This window comes from Trachypithecus francoisi, unplaced genomic scaffold, assembly GCF_009764315.1.
Source record: "Trachypithecus francoisi isolate TF-2019V2 unplaced genomic scaffold, Tfra_2.0 Lachesis_group2, whole genome shotgun sequence".
Classification (NCBI taxonomy): Eukaryota; Metazoa; Chordata; class Mammalia; order Primates; family Cercopithecidae; genus Trachypithecus; species Trachypithecus francoisi.
In genome coordinates this window covers 76,349,767-76,371,065 of record NW_022681465.1, presented here as the reverse complement: position 1 = coordinate 76,371,065, position 21,299 = coordinate 76,349,767, and the positions used below count along the sequence as shown (strand labels likewise).

Genomic DNA, 21,299 nt, shown 5'->3' with positions numbered 1-21,299 from the left:
TTGGATTATTAATTTTTAGAAATATTAATAATGTCTCATCATAGTAAAACTACAAATATCTAAGTAAACATTCTGACAAATGTGAAACCATATGTTCACACAGGTCTTTCTCAAAGGTCTCCTAACCCAATAGTCCATGAGGCAAAATTCTGCCCCCTCAACAAAAAGGTCAAAACAGTAATAGCATTGACCTAAAAGAGAATAAATACAATTATATGTATAATATATGTTACAAACTTTCTGTCCAAAACAGAAATACATTTAAATATGGAACTTATATAAACTGTATATAGATATTTATGGCTTTTACTATAATCTTAAGATTCCTGAGTTCCAGTGAGATATTAGGGTGTTATATTAGTATAAGCCATTTGTGGAAGGAAGTAATATGATGCATACAAGTCTCCGGGAAGTTTTCATTCTGAGTATGGATAGAATTTGGCTTTAGTATCTTATGAGCTTGTGAAGTTATCTGAAAATAGTAAGAACTATCAGGAAAAGTTATTTTTCATGAAAGCAGTATTAAATATGATATAAGCTTGCTTTTCACTGTTTCAGAATAAAACAGGGATTGTATGGCCATAATATTAAATGCAATTCCAGTATATTTTTCAGTCTTTAAGCTGTGTATTTATTAAGAATAGATAAAAATTTCTTTTCTGATAACCGCTTATGAATCCTTGAAAAGACTGAATGGAAAGTTTAGCAAATTTGCTATTTCTCACTAAGGCAATCTTTGTACTCAAAAGAATAGAAACTTAGGGAATGAGAGGCACAAATGTATTTTTTCCAGAATTTAATATTTTTTAAAAGACAGAAAATATAAAAATTACCAAAAAAAATGTTTAAAGGTTCATTTTGGGGCTAAATACAAGGATTGAAACTCTTCTTGCAATTGATTTATGGTAAAGAGTAAAAATAATATCAAAAACACAGCAGCTATAGCTGTCCAATTTAAAGCCGATCTGCAAAAAGGGAGGACAAGGTGAGTTGACTGAGCAAATATTCACATCATGACCTTAGTAATAAATTTCAAACGGTTTCAGTTCCCAAGATCTGAAAGGAGAATCATCTTGCACTCTTAGATTCTACTTCTTCAAGAATCCACTCAATGCCATTCAAAAAACCAGTTAGAGTTTCAGCCTCTGTGTCCTGGACCTATGAATACATAACAGAGAATGTTGTTAGTAAGAAACTAAGTCCAAAATCTTATGAGTAGGAGGAACATTTTTCTAGACACTAAAAAGAGAACAGAACTTTTAAAAATCCCAATAAACTTTGGATAAGTTGCTCAAGTTTTGTTTTGTAGAGCACTTAGATAAAAATATGATAATTTCTCTTGTAACTATTACCAATATAAAACTTATTTGCCTTGAAATTCAGCTTTGGAAATGGAAAGAAATACCATTTCTATGACTTGCTTCCATATATGAGGGGAAAAAACATTCTCCAAAGGATCCACTTTGAAAACTAAAACACTTTTAGTGACCCAGCTCGTCATATGTGTGACATCATGTTACAAAAATGTGTCTTTAATACTGCCACTCCTCCTAATGGTAAAGCTAAAATTGCCACCATTCAGAAGGGGAAACTTTATTAGTAGTTTTCAAACTTCATTCCAAAGAGTCTTTGGAGCTCCAGGGAAGAGATGGAAGGGGAACAAAGAAAATCCTCTTACTTTTTCCGCTTCCAACTTTAATTTTTCTTTATCTGTTTTACTCAGGGGTTATCATGTCAGGATTCATTTGAAGAAAGAATGCCATAATTAAAATATATTTTAGGGCTGGGCACGGTGGCTCATGCCTGTAGTCCCAGCACTTTGGGAAACCGAGGCGAGCGGATCACTTGAAGCCAGGAGTCCAAGACCAGCCTGGCCAACATGGTAAAACGTCATCTCTACTAAAAAACAAAAATTAACCAGGTGTGGTGGCACATGCCTGTAATCCCAGCTACTTGGGAGGCTGAGGCATTAGAATTACTTGAACCCAGGAGGCAGAGGTTGGAGTGAGCCAAAATTCCACCACTGTACTCCAGCCTGGGTGAGAGCAAGACCCTGTCTCAAAAAAATAAATAAAATATTTTTTAGAAAGCAATAAACTAGGCCGGGCGCGGTGGCTCAAGCCTGTAATCCCAGCACTTTGGGAGGCCGAGACGGGCGGATCACTAGGTCAGGAGATCGAGACCATCCTGGCTAACACAGTGAAACCCCGTCTCTACTAAAAACTACAAAAAACTAGCTGGGCGAGGTGGCGGGCGCCTGTAGTCCCAGCTGCTCGGGAGGCTGAGGCAGGAGAATGGTGTGAACCCGGGAGGCAGAGCTTGCAGTGAGCTGAGATCCGGCCACTGCACTCCAGCCTGGGTGACAGAGCGAGACTCCGTCTCAAAAAAAAAAAAAAAAAAAGAAAGCAATAAACTATAAGATGGAGCATATACCTTTGATGATCCATAAAGCATAATACATTGATGTTGTAAGAAACGTAATAGTAGCATCTAAAAAAAACAACCTGGCTCTCGGCACGATGGCTCACACCTGTAATCCCAGCACTTTGGGAAGCCGAGGCAGGCAGATGGCTTGAGCCTAGGAGTTTGAGATCAGCCTGAGCAACATGGAGAAACCCCATCTCTACAAAAAATACAAAAAATTATCTGGGTTGCTGGCACACATCTGTAGTCCCAGGTACCTGGGAGGCTGAGGTGGAGGGATCACCTGAGCCCGAGAGGTTGAGGCTGCAGTGAACTGTGATCGTGCCACTGCACTCCAGCCTGAGCAACAAAGTGAGACCCTGTCTCAAAAAAACAAACAAAAAAAAGAAAAAAAAAAATCCCCAATTGTTATCTCATTGTTTCTGCGAGAGAAGAGGCAAGTAAGAAACAATTGATCAGCTAACATTTATTATCATCAATCAAACAGCTTCCATAGACTAAGCTATTAAAATTGATTTTAGAATGCTATTTCATTAAAGAAGTTGAATTTAAAAAATAAAATAGAAAATAGAGTGCAAAATAAAATTTTTGTCACTAGAGTATAAATGATCTTACCAGCCACGGGTGATTTAGAAGATTCAGATGCAGCTCATGAGCCAAAAAAAAACAGGGCATTCTTTTTACATCCCCTTGAGAAGTACAAGATAAAACCAACAACGGTCTTCCCGAAGACCCAAAGGCTGGATCTGTCATTGCCATAATATGAGAAAATTCATCTTGCCATTCATGTCCTAAGGAATGTAAGTCAAAACCCTTAATTTGCATTACTTTTAATAGTTTTGAAAACAATAAAATAAAAAACTAACAAAGGGAGGGAACAAAAATTTACCAGGATCCAAACATAAACTGAGGGGAAAAAAACCACAGTACTCTTCAGATGTCTCCATAGTCTAAAAGCAAAAATGCTTGATACAGGTATTTCCTTTCACAAATTCTGTAGATGTCACTACCCTTTCATTCAAAGGGCTTACTTTCAAAATTTAGGCATATAGTTGAGTTTAGCTTTTTTTATGAATACCAACAATCTCAACCTTCTATTGGAGTGTTTGGACCACTTGCATTTTGTGGTAGGTAGAATTTTAAGATAACCTCAATGTTCCAAACCCTTGCATAATCCCTTTTCCCTTTAGTGTCTGAAGAACCTACAAATAAGATGGGGCATCACTCCCATGATTAGGCTTTAAGACACAGCTGAGTTTAAGAAAGACAGGTAATCCTCATTGAGCCTGACCTAATCAGGTGAGCCCTTAAAAGTGGCTCTTCTTGTTGAAAGATTCAATACAGGGGAGATTCTCCATTGCTGGATTGGAAGATGGAGGGAGTCACATGGGAAGGAATATAAGTGACCTCTAGAAGCTGATAGCAGCCCTCAGCTGACAGCTAGCAAGAAAACAGGAAGGTCAGTCCTACAACAATAAGAAACTGAATTCAGCTAATAACCTGAATGATCTCGGAAGCAAATTCTTTCCCAGAGCCTCCAGAAAAGGATGCAACAATATGATATACAAATTTCAACCCAAGAGGCCCTATCCAGAGAACTCAGTACTACCATGACCAGACTTCTGACCTAGAGAACTGTGAGCTAAAAAAATAGTTGTTTTAAACCATTAAATTTGAGGTAATTTGTTAATAGCAATTGAAAATTAATAAACATTTAATGTACTTAACAACAAGGTGCATTTAAATGTATCCTATACATCTTAGATTTTGACTTGTCCATCTATTCTTTATTCCTTCTTCTCTCTTTGCCTTCCTTCTTTTGGACTGAGTTTTTTAATGGTTCCATTTTATATCCACTACTGGCTTAGTTACAACTTCATTATATAGTTTTTAGTAGTTGTTCAAGTATTTATAATACACATTTTTAATTTATAAGTCTACCTTTAAATATGTGATTTCACATATAGAAGAAACTTACAAAATAATATACTTCAATGTTCTCTCTTCCATGATGTGTTCTATTATCACATACTTTTCTTCAAAATGTCATACATGTATAATACACTATTAGTTTTTTTTAATTAAAATTAGAAAAAAAACTTTTTTGTATATTTAGCTCCTTTGTTTCCATCCCAGGAGTATTCATCTTTTTCGGTAGATGCAGATTTCCATCTGTTATCATATTCTTCTGCCTAAAGAGCTCCTTTAAGATTTCTTATAGTGAAGATCTGTTAACAATCAATTTTCTCAGTGCTATGTTCAAATGTGTTTCTCAAAATTCATGTGTTGGACATTTAAACCCCAATGCAACAGTATTGGGGGAAGGGGTGTCTTTGGGAGTTGTTTAGGTCATAAGGGCTTTACTCTCATGAGTAGATTAATATTACCATTAAAATTGGCTTGCAGCTCTGTCTTTCCCTCTTCTGTCATGTGAGAATGCAATGTTTGTCTCCAGCTTCCCTTTCTACCTTCTGCCAAATAAGAAATCAGCAAGAAAGGCACTTACCAGACACCAGATGCTGGTGCCTTAATCTTGGACTCCCTAGTGTCCAAAACTGTCAGAAATAAATTTCTGTTCTTTAAAAATTCATTTATTGATCTGTAATAAAATTAGACTAAGTAGTCTTGGGAGAATAGGAATTTAGGTGAAGCCAGAGGGGAAAAAAATCACAGTACCATTCAGATGTCTCCATAATCTAAAAACAGAAATGCACTGATATACAGGTCTGGGATATTCTGTTATAGTGGCACAAATGAACTAAGACATGGAACTTTTGTTTGTCTGAAAACGTCTTAACATTACCTTTATTTCCAAAAAATATTTTTGCTGGATGTAGGATGTTTTTTCCCCCTTGTAGTACTATAAAGATTTCTCTTTATTGGTTTCTATCCTGCAGCAATTCTGTCAGGAAATTTGTTGTCACTATCATCTTGGCCTTCTATATGTATGTTTTCATTTCCTCTGGCTGCCTTAAAGATGTTCTCTTTATCTTTGATTTTTATCAGTTTGACTACGATGTGCTTAGATGTATTTTTCTTTATATTTATGCTTGGTGCTCTCTGAGCATCTTCAATCTGTGGTTTGTTGTCTTTCCATAATTTTGAGATAATTCTGGCCATTATCTGTTCAAAAATTCCTTTTCCCCTTTTCTCTCTCCCTTCATGTTTTGGGACTCCAATTACAGATAGTTAGATCAGGGGTCAGCCTACTACATTCTGTGGGTCAATTTTTCTAAATAAATTTTTATTGCAAAATAGTCTGTCCTTTCGTTTACGTGTTGTCTTTGCTGCTTTTGTACTGTAATAGCAGAGCTAAGTGATGGTTAAAAAACAAACAAACAAACAAAACCTGTATGGCTCATAAGCCTACAATATTTACTATTTGTCCCTTTAAGAAAGTTTCCTAACCCCTGAGTTAGATCACTGGACAGATTCCCCCAACTCTCACTCTGTTCCTTGCTCTTACTTTTTTTTTTCTCTTTGTGTTTTAATTTGGATAATTCTGAGTGACTTATCTTCACTTTCAATGATTCTTTCTTTTGCTAATATGCCCACTGAAGGAATTGTTCATCTGTTGTCATATTTTCATATCTAGCATTCTTGTTTAACTTTTTCAAAGCAGCTTCCTTTTCTCTGCTGAAAAATCTATCTGTTCACACATATTGTCCACCTTTTCCACTAGGTCTCTCGTAATCTCTCATTTTTTTGTGGGCAAGGGGCGGGGTCTCGCTCTGTCACCCAGGCTGGAGTGCAGTGGTGTGATCTCAGCTCATGCAACCTCTGCCTCCCAGGCTCAAGCGATTCTCCCGCCTCAGCCTTCCAAGTAGTTGGGACTATAGGCACATGCCACCATGCCTGGCTAATTTTCTGTATTTTCAGTAGAGGTGAAATTTCACCATGTTGCCCAGGCTAGTCTCGAATTTCTGGGCTCAAGCGATCTGCCCGCCTTGGCCTCCCAGAGCCACTGCACCTGACCTAGATCTCTTAATCACAGTTATTTTAGTGTCTCTTTCTGAGAATACCAACATCTAGACCATCTCTGGTCCAGTTCAACTGACTGCCTTATCTCATGACAATGTGTCATTTCATTTTGATTTTGTGTGTGCCTCATAATTTTTAGATTTAATGTTAGATGTTTTATGTAGAAGAGCAGTAGAGACTAAGGTAAACAGGATTTACTCCTAAAAACAGGCATCATACTTCGGTTAGGGTATTAATGCAGTAGGCTGAATCAAACTAGTCTAGTTGAGCTGGATTTGGCTTTTATTGCTATAGCTAACTTTGTAACACACAGACTTTAAATTCTTTCAGCAGTATGCTGCTGCTATTTTGTTCTCAGTAAGAGCACTGGAGTGCCAGAGTTTCTTAGAGTTTCTACTTGTTCTCAGCTTTCAGCCTATCTTTGTATCTGTGCCATGGGGGGTTATAGGCAAGAGGCAAGGAGAGCCTCTCCACACCCTTCCCCCATCCCTGCTATTGCTTCTTAATTTGTAGGGACATGGAGATTTCTCAGTTTTCTCATCCCAGCCTAAGGCCCTAGAGGCCCTGTGCACCACAGCCTCAGTCGTATGGGCTTTCTCAGTGTTCCAGTATAACTGCTGAATTCTGCCCTTTATTGGTAGAAGGGTCTCCACTGCAAATTTCCTGCCTCTCCTCCAGAGTCAGCAAACATTTAATTTGTATCAGTGCAAGATCCTCAGTACAACTGGAAATCCTGCTCCTCCCCTTAAACAGCTTTTGTTTCTATCTCTCTTGAGATAGCAGCAGTTAACTTTTGTCTGTGGAAAACAGCTTTGGCTTCATTGAGAAAAGAATATAGAAAGCAGGAGGATATACCTGTCTCCAAGCACCGGCCGGTCAACACATGCATGCCTATACCACTAAGGAGGGTACTCATAGGTCTTCTGCCCTACCACTAACCTTTTACATGAGCACCTAGTAGAGGCCAGTAGGAAAAAGTTGATAAGTGAGTATAGTTTCTTTGTGTCTTGTAATTGTTTTAATTTATTTTTTGTCTGCTTGTTTTATAGGAGCAGATTGGAAAACTAGATAAAATAGGGGCTGTATCTGTTTTAGTTCCCAGTTGTAACTGCAACATGCCTGTAGGAACTAAAAAACTATTTGTTAAATGAACTCATCTTTTATTTTGCTTCTAAGTTTTCTTTTTACAGACACACCTGTAATAACAGAAAGTAATTGCAACTGCGTTCATGCCTAATAGATGACAGGGAAAATAAATTCAATAGAAATTCAAACCAGTGTATTAGAGAACTATAATATATATACAGTATATTATATATTTATATTCTACCTTGTTCACAAAGGATTTGGGAAAGATATTGTAATACTAGCTCATGGTCCAATGATATTTTGATTTCACACAAAAATAGCATTCTGAATGACAATTATTCAGAATATATGGACAGTGTTCTCAACTAATCTACTTAACACCCTGCCATCACATCTCTCTACTATTTGGATAAAACAAAGGTAAAATTTTTCATAGTTATTTGCATAGATTATTTGAGTAAAGCCAGAAGCAGACAAAATGTCAGTATCAAAAAAAAATGTAGAAGCATACAACAAAAAAATACTGTATAGCTGTAGTACCAAACTTTGGAATGCATCAGAATTCCCTGGGTGCTTAGAAAAAACAGATGCCCAAATCTTATTCACACAACCCAAATCTAGAATAAAATTCACCAGGGTAGGAATCAGCTTGTTAACATGTTTAACAAGCTCCTCAGGTGATCCTAATACACACCCCTATTAATAGTAAGGGTCGGAAAATCACACTGATAAAATAAGCCATCATATTCTTAAGAAGCCACCGTAAAGACTAAAAAGGTAATTTCTATTTGCTTTGAAAAGAACAATATGCTTAAAAATATATATATGAGTGCTTACTTTTATGAGCTTCAGCATTTGCAACATAGATGAACCCATCTACAGCTTCACACACTTTTTGAATTTGTGGAATCACACTGTACCGGCTTCCTTGTTGATCATCACCTTCATTCTGTCGACTGAATATCTTGTTAACTGCACTTGTATGCTCTTCCCTTGCTCTATCTCTTTCCTTTCTAGAAAAAAAAAATTGTAAAGACAGAATATAAAAAGACACTAAACAGGCTCCACTCACCTGAAATGTTTTAGTTCTGATGTTTCAGTTAAGCCACTAAGTATGTAGCCTTACCTGGTAGTTGAATATAAGATTAGAATGTTGAATTTATGTTGGTTGTTCAACTGAAAATTGACTCCTGATCCAATACCTAAGAAAGAAAATCACAGTTACCAAAGCAAGTCGTTAACTAAAATAGCAAAAGATCACACTGAAAATTACCCAGTGAAAGCAAAAAGAGCAAAGAAAAAAATTATATAACAACTTATGCATTGATTTGAAATAAAATAAAACGTATACATTGAAGAAAAGATACTGTATGTAACTTTCATCCACATGGCAATAAAAATACAGAGAAAGAAAAAAACTGCTAGGCTTATAACAGTCCTTATATCATCATCACTATCGTCAACAACTTTATCATCTTATCAGTAGCAGCTGCATCATCCCAGCTACTGCTATTTATCCTCAAGACTAAGACTCATTTTCATATTTTTATGTTTCTCATTAGTCTAATAATCCATGTATACATTCAACTAAGTGTCTTTCTCCCCCTCTGAAAAGCTGTTTTTAAATTGATGGGGAGCCAGGCACAGTGGCTCACATCTGTAATCCCAACAATTTGGGAGGCTGAGGTGTAAGAATCACTTGAGGCTAGGAGTTCAAGACCAACTTAGACAACATAGTGAGAACCTCATCTCTACAAAAAATACAAAACAATTAGCCAGGGATGGTGGCCCATGCCTGTTTCCCAGGTACTTAGGAGGCTGAGGTAGGAGGATCACTTGAGCCAGGGAGTTCAAGGCTGCAGTGAGCCATGATTATGCCACTGTACTCCAGCCTGGGCAACAGAGACCTTGTCTCAAATAATATAAATTAATGAGGAGCTGCCAACAGCATATTAGTAAATTGAGAAAATACTGAAGATACTGAAATTTAGAATTTGACAGAGTTGGATTATAATTCTGAATTTCTCACTTATAGCCATGTATTTGTATCCCTCAGTTTGATACCAAAAAGAAGTTGAACTAATATATTCTTCTCAGGTTTACTGGGAAGATTAAATGAGATCATATATGTAAAACTCCTAGTAGGTTAACTAGTAAATCACAAGTGCTAAATATTAGCTTCTTACTGCTTTATATCTGAGTCATTAGTCACTGTTATTTGTCCTTTCTTAACCTCTTCCCTCCTTGGGCTGTGCTAACACGCAGTGGCTGGTTCCCCTTTTGCCTCCTCGAAAGACCTTTCTGGGCTTCCATGGCTCTACTTCATCCTGTTATATAAATGTTCTTTTAGATCTGTTCAGTTATCTGCATCCCCACGACCACATTTTAGTTCACACTGTCATCATCACTCACCCGGGCCTCTGCAATCACTTCTAATCCGTCTCCTAGATCTTCTTGCCTCCTATTGTCCTTTCCTCTGACATCAGTTGGAAGAATTTTTTAATAATGGTATGTCATTAACTGTCTTCTCTACAAAGCCGTTGCTCTTCAGATGAAGAAATAAAACCTTAATATCTGGCCCCTACTAACCTCATTAGAGACAACTCCAGCCTTTCATATTCTTAATTCCTGCATTATAACTAATTTATTTGTTTAAATAAGCCATGCCATACCATCTCATGTCATCATTCTAGGCAACACACGTACAGGGCTCTTAAGTACTAGGACTGCAACCATCCCAGCCCACGTGATCCTAGTCCTCCAGCCACCAGGTCTGGTGCATGTTTCACAGAGACCACAGAATCAAAATCTACCATGTTTCTGATCTTTGTTTTCACCAGCTGCACTCCCAGAGATTATCCTCTCAACATGTCTAACTTCAGTCCAATACAGTCGCCATACTGTTCTGCCCTTCTTTGCCAATCATGTAACGCCATATTCTCTCATCTTGCTGAGTGTGAGTCATAGGCTGAAATTTTAAAACAATCACTTCAGCTGCTCTATGGAAAATGGAAGTGCCATTTTATTACTTCTCCATTTTATAACCATCAAACTTCCCCATTTCCTCAACCTCTTCTTGAGGTGTTCCTTCGACCTAATAGCCGTACTTGAAATTGGCCTACCCCTAGGTGAGGCTTCTCCTGCAGTGAACTCTCAAGTAGCAAAGATGCTTATTTTCTCACAACTGAAGGTAAAGAGGTGGGATTCATGTTACTCACCAACCCTCTGAAAAAAAATCCTTCTACTTGAGAAACACATCATGCAGCTGTAGCACTCTTCCCTTCTTTGTCATTATTATTTATGAATCTCCATTTAATAATCACTTCCCCCAAACATAAACTGAACATTTCAGCACCTGTCTCCAATCTTCCTCTCCATCCTCAATAAATTCCACGTCCATGTGGACTCCATATGACTCCCAAATCTCGATTTCTAGCCCAGAACTTGCTCTTCAGAGCTGGATGCATATAGTAATCCATAAAGTCATTCACTCATTCACCAAATTTACAGAGAGTGCCTGCTATGTGCCTGGCACCACAGATACAGCTAAAAATAAAGTGGCAAGATTCTTACCTTCATGGAGCTTCCATTCTAGCAGATTTGCTTATAGTAGGTATCTCTACTTGGCTCTTCCATAGTTATCAAAGTCAACATATTCCAAAGAATAGCTGCCATTCTCCCTATACAGATCTTACTGTTACCTGCTCCCTTCCAAATTTTTCTTACTTCTCCAGTGACTTCTTACCCTAGTGAATCCTCTATCATCCAATACAAAACTCAAGTCAGAAACCTGGAGCCATCCTTATTACTGCTAATACATTAATTCTGTCAAATTTATATCCTTACTATTCATTCTCTTCTCTCATCTTCACTAACAGTGACTTAGAGTTCAGATCCTCTTCATATTTTAATCATAATATGACAGTGGCTTCTTAACGGGTCTCCATATCTTTAGCCCCTTCTAATCAATTCTTCACTCAAGAGCCTGAGTAATCTTTCTAAGATGCAATCTTGATCATCTCAATCCTCTACTTAAAATCCTCCAACAGCTCCCAAATGCTTAAGCATGGTACATATGTGTTTTTTCACATAGCTCCACTCTTTCTAGATACACAGTGATACTTCAAATGTGTCCTCCACATCCAGAGCTTTGTGCTTTTAGAAATGTAGTTCTCCGCCGGGCGTGGTGGCTCACGCCTGTAATCCCAGCACTTTCGGAGGCCGAGATGGGTGGATCAAGAGGTCAGGTGATCGAGACCATCCTGGCTAATACGGTGAAACCCCGTCTGTACTGAAAATACAAAAACATTAGCAGGGCGTAGTGGCGGGTGCCTGTAGTCCCAGCTACTTGGGAGGCTGAGGCAGGAGAATGGCCTGAACCCGGGAGGCAGAGCTTGCAGTGAGCCGATATCGTGCCACTGCACTCCAGCCTGGGCGACTGAGCGATACTCTTTCTTAAAAAAAAAAAAAAAAAAAAAAAATGTAGTTCTCGCTGCCTGGAACACCTTTACTGTCTTTTTGTGATGGCCTACAACTACTCACCCTAGTGACTCATATGAAACCTCATCTTCAATATGGAGCCTTCTTTCACCCTTACCTTTCTACCCAGGAACTAATTACATCATATTCTAATTATCTGTACACTTGTCTATGTCCTCACCTATACCTACACCTGTCTTTAAGGCAGACAGAGACATTGTTCTAAATCTCCGCATCCCTATCATCTCACTAATAGGGGCTGGTTCTCAATAAATAAGTAAAGCAAAGGCTAAATTTTATTATCACTTATCCTTACTATTTATCCTGCCTTGCCAAATACTTATACATTGTTGTTGTTTTTTTTTTTAATAGAAAGAGGGGAAGGTGATGATTTAACTCTTTTGAATTCCAATACATATCAAAATACTCTCCATACAGATGCTCAATATTTTCTGCTTTTTCAAATATGATAAATATGATATCCCATTGTACAAATGCAACATCTTGACAACAAATAACTTATTTTCACATAATCTTAAAATCTGGATTGTACAAATTTGAGGAATTAAGAGGAAGCTTTCTTATAGTAAGTAAATTAACTCTGTCAGTCCAGTGGAACCTGGTGGGGCTCCCAACAAGCAAAGTACTGTATTTCATTATAGCAAATAATTAATTTAAAAGGAATTTCTTTCTTTTTAACAAGAATGTCAAGCTCAAAGTGTTTGAATTAACTGTAGATTAACATGAAAATTACCATCAATCTGCCTCTGAGGCAAACCAGCTGTTGGGCAAAGTTCCTCTGAAGACATCAAGCTCAACACCAAAGAGGTATTCAATTCTTCCAAACCTGGTCCAAACATAGCAAATCGTGGTTCGTTCTGAATGATCAGGGAGTGTAAAAAAGAAGTGACAGCTCCATACATAGGACGGCTGGATTTTGAAGCTCTTCTTGTATATGGACAGCACATTCTATAGCTGTATAAAATTGTCACAGTTAGAACATTAACATAGAAAACACTTAGCCAGTTATTCCTTCAAAAATATATAAGGTATTGAGTACTTGCTAGACACAAGGGATACAATGATTATACAGTCCCAGTCCTCCAGGAGGACAATGGTAGACAGACACCTTTATAATACATATGTGGAGCACTCTGACACGGAAAAGCACAAGGTGCCATGGGGGTGGGAGTGGCCCAGAAGGTAAGAAACTCTTCCCCCATGAAGTGGTTACTTCCTTTCTAATCTTTAATTTAGATTCTCTCATGGAACATTTGAATGGTGAAATTTTACTACATAAAGGTTCTCAACCCGAGGAGGTTTACCCCGTCCCCTGGAACATTTGGCAATGTCTGAACAACATGTGTATTGTCACAGCTGGGGAGGGGAGAAGGACTGAGCAGAAGCCAAGGATGCTGCTAAACATTAATCCTATAATGCATAGGGCAGGCCCCAGAACAAAGAATTATTTGACTCAAAATATCAATAGTGCCAAGATTGAGAAACTCAGCACTAAAGATAAGCTACACACAGATAGCTAGCATAATATCCCTAGAGGTAAAAAACAAACAAACAAAAAAACTGCTAACACTACCAATATAACCAAATTTCAAATGTCTTAGGTACTTCTATTAATAGCCTCAAATATAACAGTTTAGTAAGAGTTAAATGAGGGAGGCTCAAATGATCCTTGCAGCAAACTTAGCAAACTAAGAATCATGTAAAAAAATTCCGTTTCTTGAAATAGCTATAAATCTCTAAAGTACGAATTATGTATTTTATCAAAAATTAAAAGTTACCCAAATCAAAATAAAACCTAAAGTCCTTCAAATAAGTCAAGCTGGTTAACAAAATCAGTAACCTAACAAAATCATTTTATTAGAGCCAAATCAGGAATGAACTTCCATTCACAATTGCTTCAAAGAGAATAAAATACCTAGGAATCCAGCTTACAAGGGATGTAAAGGACCTCTTCAAGGAGAACTACAAACCACTGCTCAGTGAAATAAAAGAGGACACAAACAAATGGAAGAACATACCATGCTCATGGATAGGAAGAATCAATATCGTGAAAATGGCCATACTGCCCAAGGTTATTTATAGATTCAATGCCATCCCCATCAAGCTACCAATGACTTTCTTCACAGAATTGGAAAAAACTGCTTTAAAGTTCATATGGAACCAAAAAAGAGCCCGCATTGCCAAGACAATCCTAAGTCAAAAGGACAAAGCTGGAGGTGTCACACTACCTGACTTCAAACTATACTACAAGGCTACAGTAACCAAAACAGCATGGTACTGGTACCACAACAGAGATATAGACCAATGGAACAGAACAGAGTCCTCAGAAATAATACCACACATCTACAGCCATCTGATCTTTGACAAACCTGAGAGAAACAAGAAATGGGGAAAGGATTCCCTATTCAATAAATGGTGCTGGGAAAATTGGCTAGCCATAAGTAGAAAGCTGAAACTGGATCCTTTCCTTACCCCTTATACGAAGATTAATTCAAGATGGATTAAAGACTTAAATGTTAGACCTAATACCATAAAAACCCTAGAAGAAAATCTAGGTAGTACCATTCAGGACATAGGCATGGGCAAGGACTTCATGTCTAAAACACCAAAAGCAACGGCAGCAAAAGCCAAAATTGACAAATGGGATCTAATTAAACTAAAGAGCTTTTGCACAGCAAAAGAAACTACCATCAGAGTGAACAGGCAACCTACAGAATGGGAGAAAATTTTTCAACCTACTCATCTGACAAAGGGCTAATATCCAGAATCTACAAAGAACTCAAACAAATATACAAGAAAAAAACAAACAACCCCATCAAAAAGTGGGCAAAGGATATGAACAGACATTTCTCAAAAGAAGACATTCATACAGCCAACAGACACATGAAAAAATGCTCATCATCACTCGCCATCAGAGAAATGCAAATCAAAACCACAATGAGATACCATCTCACACCAGTTAGAATGGCAATCATTAAGAAGTCAGGAAACAACAGGTGTTGGAGAGGATGTGGAGAAATAGGAACACTTTTACACTGTTGGTGGGATTGTAAACTAGTTCAACCATTATGGAAAACAGTATGGCAATTCCTTAAGGATCTAGAACTAGATGTACCATATGACCCAGCCATCCCACTACTGGGTATATACCCAAAGGATTATAAATTATTCTACTACAAAGACACATGCACACGTATGTTTATTGCAGCACTATTCACAATAGCAAGGACTTGGAATCAACCCAAATGTCCATCTGTGACAGACTGGATTAAAAAAATGTGGCACATATACACCATGGAATATTATGCAGCCATCAAAAAGGATGAGTTTGCGTCCTTTGTAGGGACATGGATGCAGCTGGAAACCATCATTCTTAGCAAACTATCACAAGAAGAGAAAACCAAACACCGCATGTTCTCACTCATAGGTGGGAACTGAACAATGAGATCACTTGGACTCGGGAAGGGGAACATCACACACTGGGGCCTATCATGGGGAGGGGGGAGGAGGGAGGGATTGCACTGGGGAGTTATACATGATATAAATGATGAATTGATGGGTGCTGACGAGTTGATGGGTACAGCACACCAACATGGCATAAGTATACATATGTAACAAACCTGCACGTTATGCACATGTACCCTAGAACTTAAAGTATAATAAAATAAATAAATAAATAAATAAATAAATAAAAGACGCTTTTGGGCTGAGACTGGGGTTTTCTATATATAAAATTATGTCATCTGCAAACAGGGACAGTTTGACTTCCTCTCTCCTTATTTGAATGTCCTTTATTTCGGTCTCTTGCCTGATTGCCTTGACCAGAACTTTCAATAAAATGCTGAATAGTGGTGAAAAAAAAAAAAAAGAAACCTTGTAACTCATGAAGGGGAAAAAACAAACAAAAAACAGTTTTGAAGCTGGATAGACCTGACCAAGCCTTACCACTTTTAGTTATATGAGCCATTCACAGTCTGAATTTCAGTTTCTTCATCTGTATTATTTGAGCAACAGAAATAACTCAGGGTTGTAAAAATTAGAAGTAATTTATATGACCATAAATGGTAGTTACTATTATTACTATTCTCTGGGCAAAATCTAATTCCACAGCCTCACATACACTTGATGCAATGGTTAGCTACGGGGCATTGTACAGGTATTGCCTAGCAAGTGAGATACAGTGGCACTTGCTGAGATTATGTATAACAGATGACACATCTTTGAATCAAATAGTTTCACAACACTTGACATAATGGCATCTGTATTAGAATAGGGAAACACTCTGAATAACTTAAAATTTGAAAAAAAATCCTATATTTTGCTACTGAGTCAAGCACAACAAAACAATTTTTAAAGAATAAATATTTTTAAAATTTTAAAATAATGAATGAAGTTTGAGTTTCTCAGTAAAACAGGCTATATCCAGATCCAATGACATTATACATCTTTGAGGTAGCATAATGGGGTTCCAGTCTGAATAGTCCCTTACAAACTATATGACTTTAGGCAAATCATGTAACCTCCATGAACCTTAATTCCACATCTGTGATACAAAGATAACACCTTCTTGTTGCATGAGGATTAAATGAGTAAAATATACATAAAGCATCCCTTGTAGAATCCAGTACACTGCAGTTGCTCAGTAACATTAATTATTTCACCTACATGATATTAAAAAATGTCAGTGCTTTTGGGTGTTAATGTAATCTTATTTCTCACAGCCTTTAGAATGGTTTTCTTCTTCCCTACTAAACAACAGGGATCTCTGATCATCCTTTTTCTGGATATGGAAAAGTATTTACTTATTTAACAAACTGACAGTTGTTCTAAAGATCATGAGAATTTTAAGAAGTCTTTTACTACTTGCCATCTATACTACTTATAATTATTCAAATACTGGTTAGGCACCACAGAGAAATAATAAAATATTAAAGCTGAAAGGGTACTATGAAGGAAGTCATTTAACTCCCAGTTTTGACAAGAGAACAATTAGACCGCAAATCCACATAACAAATCAGTAGCAGGGTAAGGACTAAATTGGATATTGACTGGTAATACAGTAAAATTTAATATCTTCTTTTTAATTCATAAAACTAGATACTTACACTGCCATGTAGTCAAAAAATGCACCATCAGTGACCTCAGATATAGGCTTTTTTAAGATTTCTAGATCTGGAAGAGACTTCCAGTCAACAGAAGACCAAGAAGGAAGATCCCTTAACAAAAAGTATCTCCACAGAATTGGATCTCTTACAGTTTCATTCCAATAATGATTTGTACTTCCCAACTGACACAGATCATGAGGTGAAAGGAAGGACAAAATATATAGCTGTACATCAATCTGAAACAGAAGAAAGCAGCAGGTAGGAAAAAGGAATGAAGAAAATAGTTTTTGGGTGATAAATCACACAATCAACAAATAAATAACAAAAGGTCAACTGACTAGTGAGTATTTTTAATAACTAAATCTACCATTAATAATTAAATCTATTATTTTCCTGCCATCAGCAAAGGATCATAACTGAACATTTTAGTTTTGTATTTGTTAAACTGATTTCTGAAACACTGAAACATTCCTGAAAAACCAACCGTCTTGCTATCTTTCCAGTAAAATTACCAGTTCCTTTAGTTTTTCCTCAGAGATGTTTGGATATAGCAGTTCGTTACATAAATTAGTTAAGGAAATAATTTGTTCTTCAAAATAAAACCTGTATCAACCTTTATCTGATTTTATCATCAGACCAAATCAAAAAGTGTACTTTTTTTTTTTTTTTGAGACGGAGTCTCGTTCTGTCGCCCAGGCTGGAGTGCAGTGGCGTGATCTCGGCTCACTGCAAGCTCCGCCTCCCGGGTTCACGCCATTCTCCTGCCTCAGCCTCCCGAGTAGCTGGGGCTACAGGTGCCTGCCATCAAGCCCGGCTAATTTTATATATTTTTAGTAGAGACGGGTTTTCACCGTGTTAGCCAGGATGGTCTTGATCTCCTGACCTCGTGATCCGCCCATCTCGGTCTCCCAAAGTGCTGGGATTACAGGCGTGAGCCACCGCGCCCGGCCGTAAATTTGTCATTTTAGTTCCTGCACAGAATCTATTAAAATGTTATGAAAAACCTCTGCGAGGAGAAACTTGCAAGCATTCTAAACCTGCAGTTTTCATGTTGATATACACGTCGGAGGGAGGTGTCAATAGTCCAAATGAGACAAAAAAATTGTAATAATTTTCAATAATTTTTGTTCTCTTCATTTACCTATCTACCTAAAGTTTAACAATAAATTATGTGTATCATTTTCGTGGCCTTGATGTAACTTGAGGTACTTGTAACTTAAGTCATTTATTTTCAACTGAGGGGCAGCTTTGTTTCTTCAAATGTACAGTAACAGCCACAGGCACAATGTCCTCTTGAGAGGGTGAAAACCTTGGCCCTCCAGGTGTTATGGTACTATGATCCCGAATTAAAGATGCTGGGAACACGGAGGCTGGAATGCTTTCCCAAGCTAATCAGCAAGTTGGGAACGGTCTCATTTCGTAACCGGACATTCAGGGTGTCCTAGTCACATGTGCCTGTTTTGGGGGGTGGAAAACCTGAGGGCAATCGGGAGGGTCGCCAGGGGCCCAGTGAAGTTCCTTCCCTGAGATGTTCAGGCCCCCTGCGGAGCACCAGGGTCAACGCCAAGACGCTTCTGGTCAACTGTAGCTTCTCGGTGACTACACTGCCAGGAATGGCTGCATGGACGGAGCCAGACCCAGGCCCGGGCGCGGGAGTTCCCCAGGCCCCGCAGGGCTCCAAGGGAGGTCACTCCGGCCCGGGCCGGCCCCACTGTCCTCCGCGGCCTGCGGCCGACGCTCACCGGCAGCCGCGTCAGGGTGCTGGCCGCCTCATCCACCTCCTCCCGCGAGGCCGTACGCGCCACCCTCTCCTTGCTCACTGACTGCCAGAAGGTCTTCCAGCCTCTGAGGATGGCCGCCTCCAGGCGGCCCCAGTCGCTGAAGGGCGGCGGCGGCGAGCTAGTTCCGCTGCGCGGCTCGCTTCCCGCCATGGCTTGCCCGCAGCGCGGGTGACGCGTCGCAGAGCCACGCCAGCGCGTCAGCCTCCTGCGCAGCTCCGCGCCAGCCGCGGTCGCCCTCGGGCGTTCAGCCTCCCGCCTCTCCCGCGAGTCCGCCTCCAGGGCAGGGTTAGGCCCAGGGGCAAGGGAGGTTATTGGGAGGAAGTCCAATGTGCGTGGTTGTGAGCCGAGTACGAAGCTCCTGTCAACAGTTACTTCCTCAGTAACTTGTGGCCTCAACCTCAGCCACGCCAACCGCAGAGACCCTGTACAACCTCCAACCCGCTGACTTCCTGACTTCATTCAAGATGTTCTCTCTGGGAGCATTTCCACTAGGCCTGGTCCTAGGCGACTCCGCTTGTTCTATAGCCCTCTGCCACTATCTTGGATTTAATAACCACTTGCTTCCTTTTCAGCACTGCCATACGACGTGTGGGGTGTTTTGTGTGTGTGTGTGTGGTTTCCGCAGTCACCAAGTTACCATTTATTTTATTGAGTATCAGCAAAAACAGACTAGAGAGGCGGTCAGCAGGCCAATTATAAAGAACCTTTTGCCAAAATGAGGAGTCTGGACCCACTATGCAAAAATATAAGCACATTTAAAATTTGCTTAACCTATGTATCTCATAAAAGGGCAAAAAACGGCCAGAAGAGAACCCAGATGTGGTGGCGTTGAAATCCCACTAGTGAGTTTTTTAATTCTCAAAACAGATGCTCATTCTACTTACTTTGGGCTTACTTTAAAAGTGCTTTAAGAGAACATATTACAAGTCAATCTGTTATATAGAACTGGGTATGTATACATTCAAAAAGTAAGTCTCTGAGGATCTAAATGTTAACAGAATCCAAAAAAGCCTGATAACTAAGGTTCTGCAAGGCTCTGTAACATACAAGTTTAAGTTTCATTATATTCTATTATTTGCATGCCGTTGGTAGGGGCCAATAACCAATAAAATTGCAGCCTCATTTCTGGGAGGCAATGTGGACAAGGACCACAAAGCAACCATATGGCATTTCTCATCACTTTCTAGAACATGATTTACTTTGAGAGCAAAAAACTAGAACTAGAGCAAGAAAAAAAAATCAGTTCAAGTATGAAGTATTAAAATATCCGTTAAATGAATGAGAAAAACTTTATTTTTATTATGGAAAATTTTGAACATTTATAAAAGGAGAGTGAATAATATGCTCCTGTGTGCCCATTATCCAAGATTCAATGACCAACACCTGGTTAATCTTGCTCTGTTGCTATATTCACCTAATACTACACCCCCAATTCTGAATTCTTTTGAAACAAATCCCAGACCTATCATCTGTAAATATCTCAGTATCTGTCCCTAAAAAAACACATTTTAAGAAACAGACCACTGTACCTAAGCAATTTTAATTCATTAAAATCACCAAATATCGAGTCAGTGTTTAACTTCCCCATCTGCTTTGAAAATAATTTTTCACATTTGATTTGTTTGAATCATAGCCCAACAAGGTCCACACATTACACATACTCTTAAAGCTTAAGTTTCATTGTACAACTCCCCCTCTTTTATCTTCCCTTGAAATTTGTTAAAGAAACCAGGTTGGTCTTTCTGGACCACTCTGGACATTCTTTTTTCTATCTTCTTCTCCTTCTTCTCCTTCTTCTTCTTCTTCCTCCTTCTTCTTCCTTCTTCTTCTTCTTCCTTCTTTACTTCTTCTTCCTCTTCTTCTTCTTTTCTTCCTCTTCCTCTCTTTTCTTCTTCCCCTTCCTTTTCTTCCTCTTCCTCTTTTCTTCCTCTTCTTCTTCCTCTTTTCTTCTTCTTCCTCTTCCTCTTTTCTTCTTCCTCTTTTCTTCTTCCTCTTCCTTCTTCCTCTTCCTCTTTTTCATCCTCTTCCCTTCTTCTTCCTCTTCCTCTTTTCTTCTTCCTCTTCCTCTTTTCTTCTTCCTCTTCCTCTTCTTCCTCTTCCTTTTTCTTCCTCTTCCCTTCTTCTTCCTCTTCCTCTTTTCTTCTTCCTCTTCCTCTTCTTCCTCTTCCTTTTTCTTCCTCTTCCCTTCTTCTTCCTCTTCCTCTTTTCTTCTTCCTCTTCCTCTTTTCTTCTAATTCCTCTTCCTCTTTTCTTCTTCTTCTTTCTTCTTCTTCTTCTTCTTCTTCTTCTTGCCGGCGTCTCCGCCGCCGCCTCCTCCTCCTCCTCCTCCTCTTCTTCTTTTCTTTTTTCTTGGTAGAGATGGAGTTTCACCATGTTTTCGGCCTGGACACTCTTGATGGCATCTCAACAGTGTCTTTAA

General features: G+C 38.7%; 1 protein-coding gene across 1 annotated transcript; it reads right to left on the bottom strand.

Moving 5' to 3' along the window:
• Positions 1 to 781: 781 nt before the first annotated feature.
• FBXO4 (F-box protein 4) lies at positions 782 to 19,404 on the bottom strand. The gene is made up of 7 exons (XM_033179463.1): positions 18,842 to 19,404; positions 17,100 to 17,335; positions 12,728 to 12,948; positions 8,621 to 8,696; positions 8,332 to 8,507; positions 3,040 to 3,215; positions 782 to 1,158 (listed from the first exon to the last, which is right to left on the bottom strand). Exons 1-7 carry the CDS (start codon positions 19,337 to 19,339, stop codon positions 1,069 to 1,071), a joined length of 1,473 nt encoding a protein of 490 aa, XP_033035354.1. The 5' UTR covers positions 19,340 to 19,404; the 3' UTR covers positions 782 to 1,068.
• Between the last annotated feature and the right edge of the window lie 1,895 nt (positions 19,405 to 21,299).

Coding starts and splice junctions, on each gene's coding strand:
- FBXO4 (XM_033179463.1), bottom strand. CDS start 19,339: ATGAAGTCAGGAAGTCAGCGGGTTGGAGGTTGTACAGGGTCTCTGCGG. Junction 12,949..17,099: donor TTTTTTGACTACATGGCAGT/GTAAGTATCTAG, acceptor AATTTTATACAG/CTATAGAATGTGCTGTCCAT. Junction 8,508..8,620: donor ATCTTATATTCAACTACCAG/GTAAGGCTACAT, acceptor TTTTTTTTCTAG/AAAGGAAAGAGATAGAGCAA.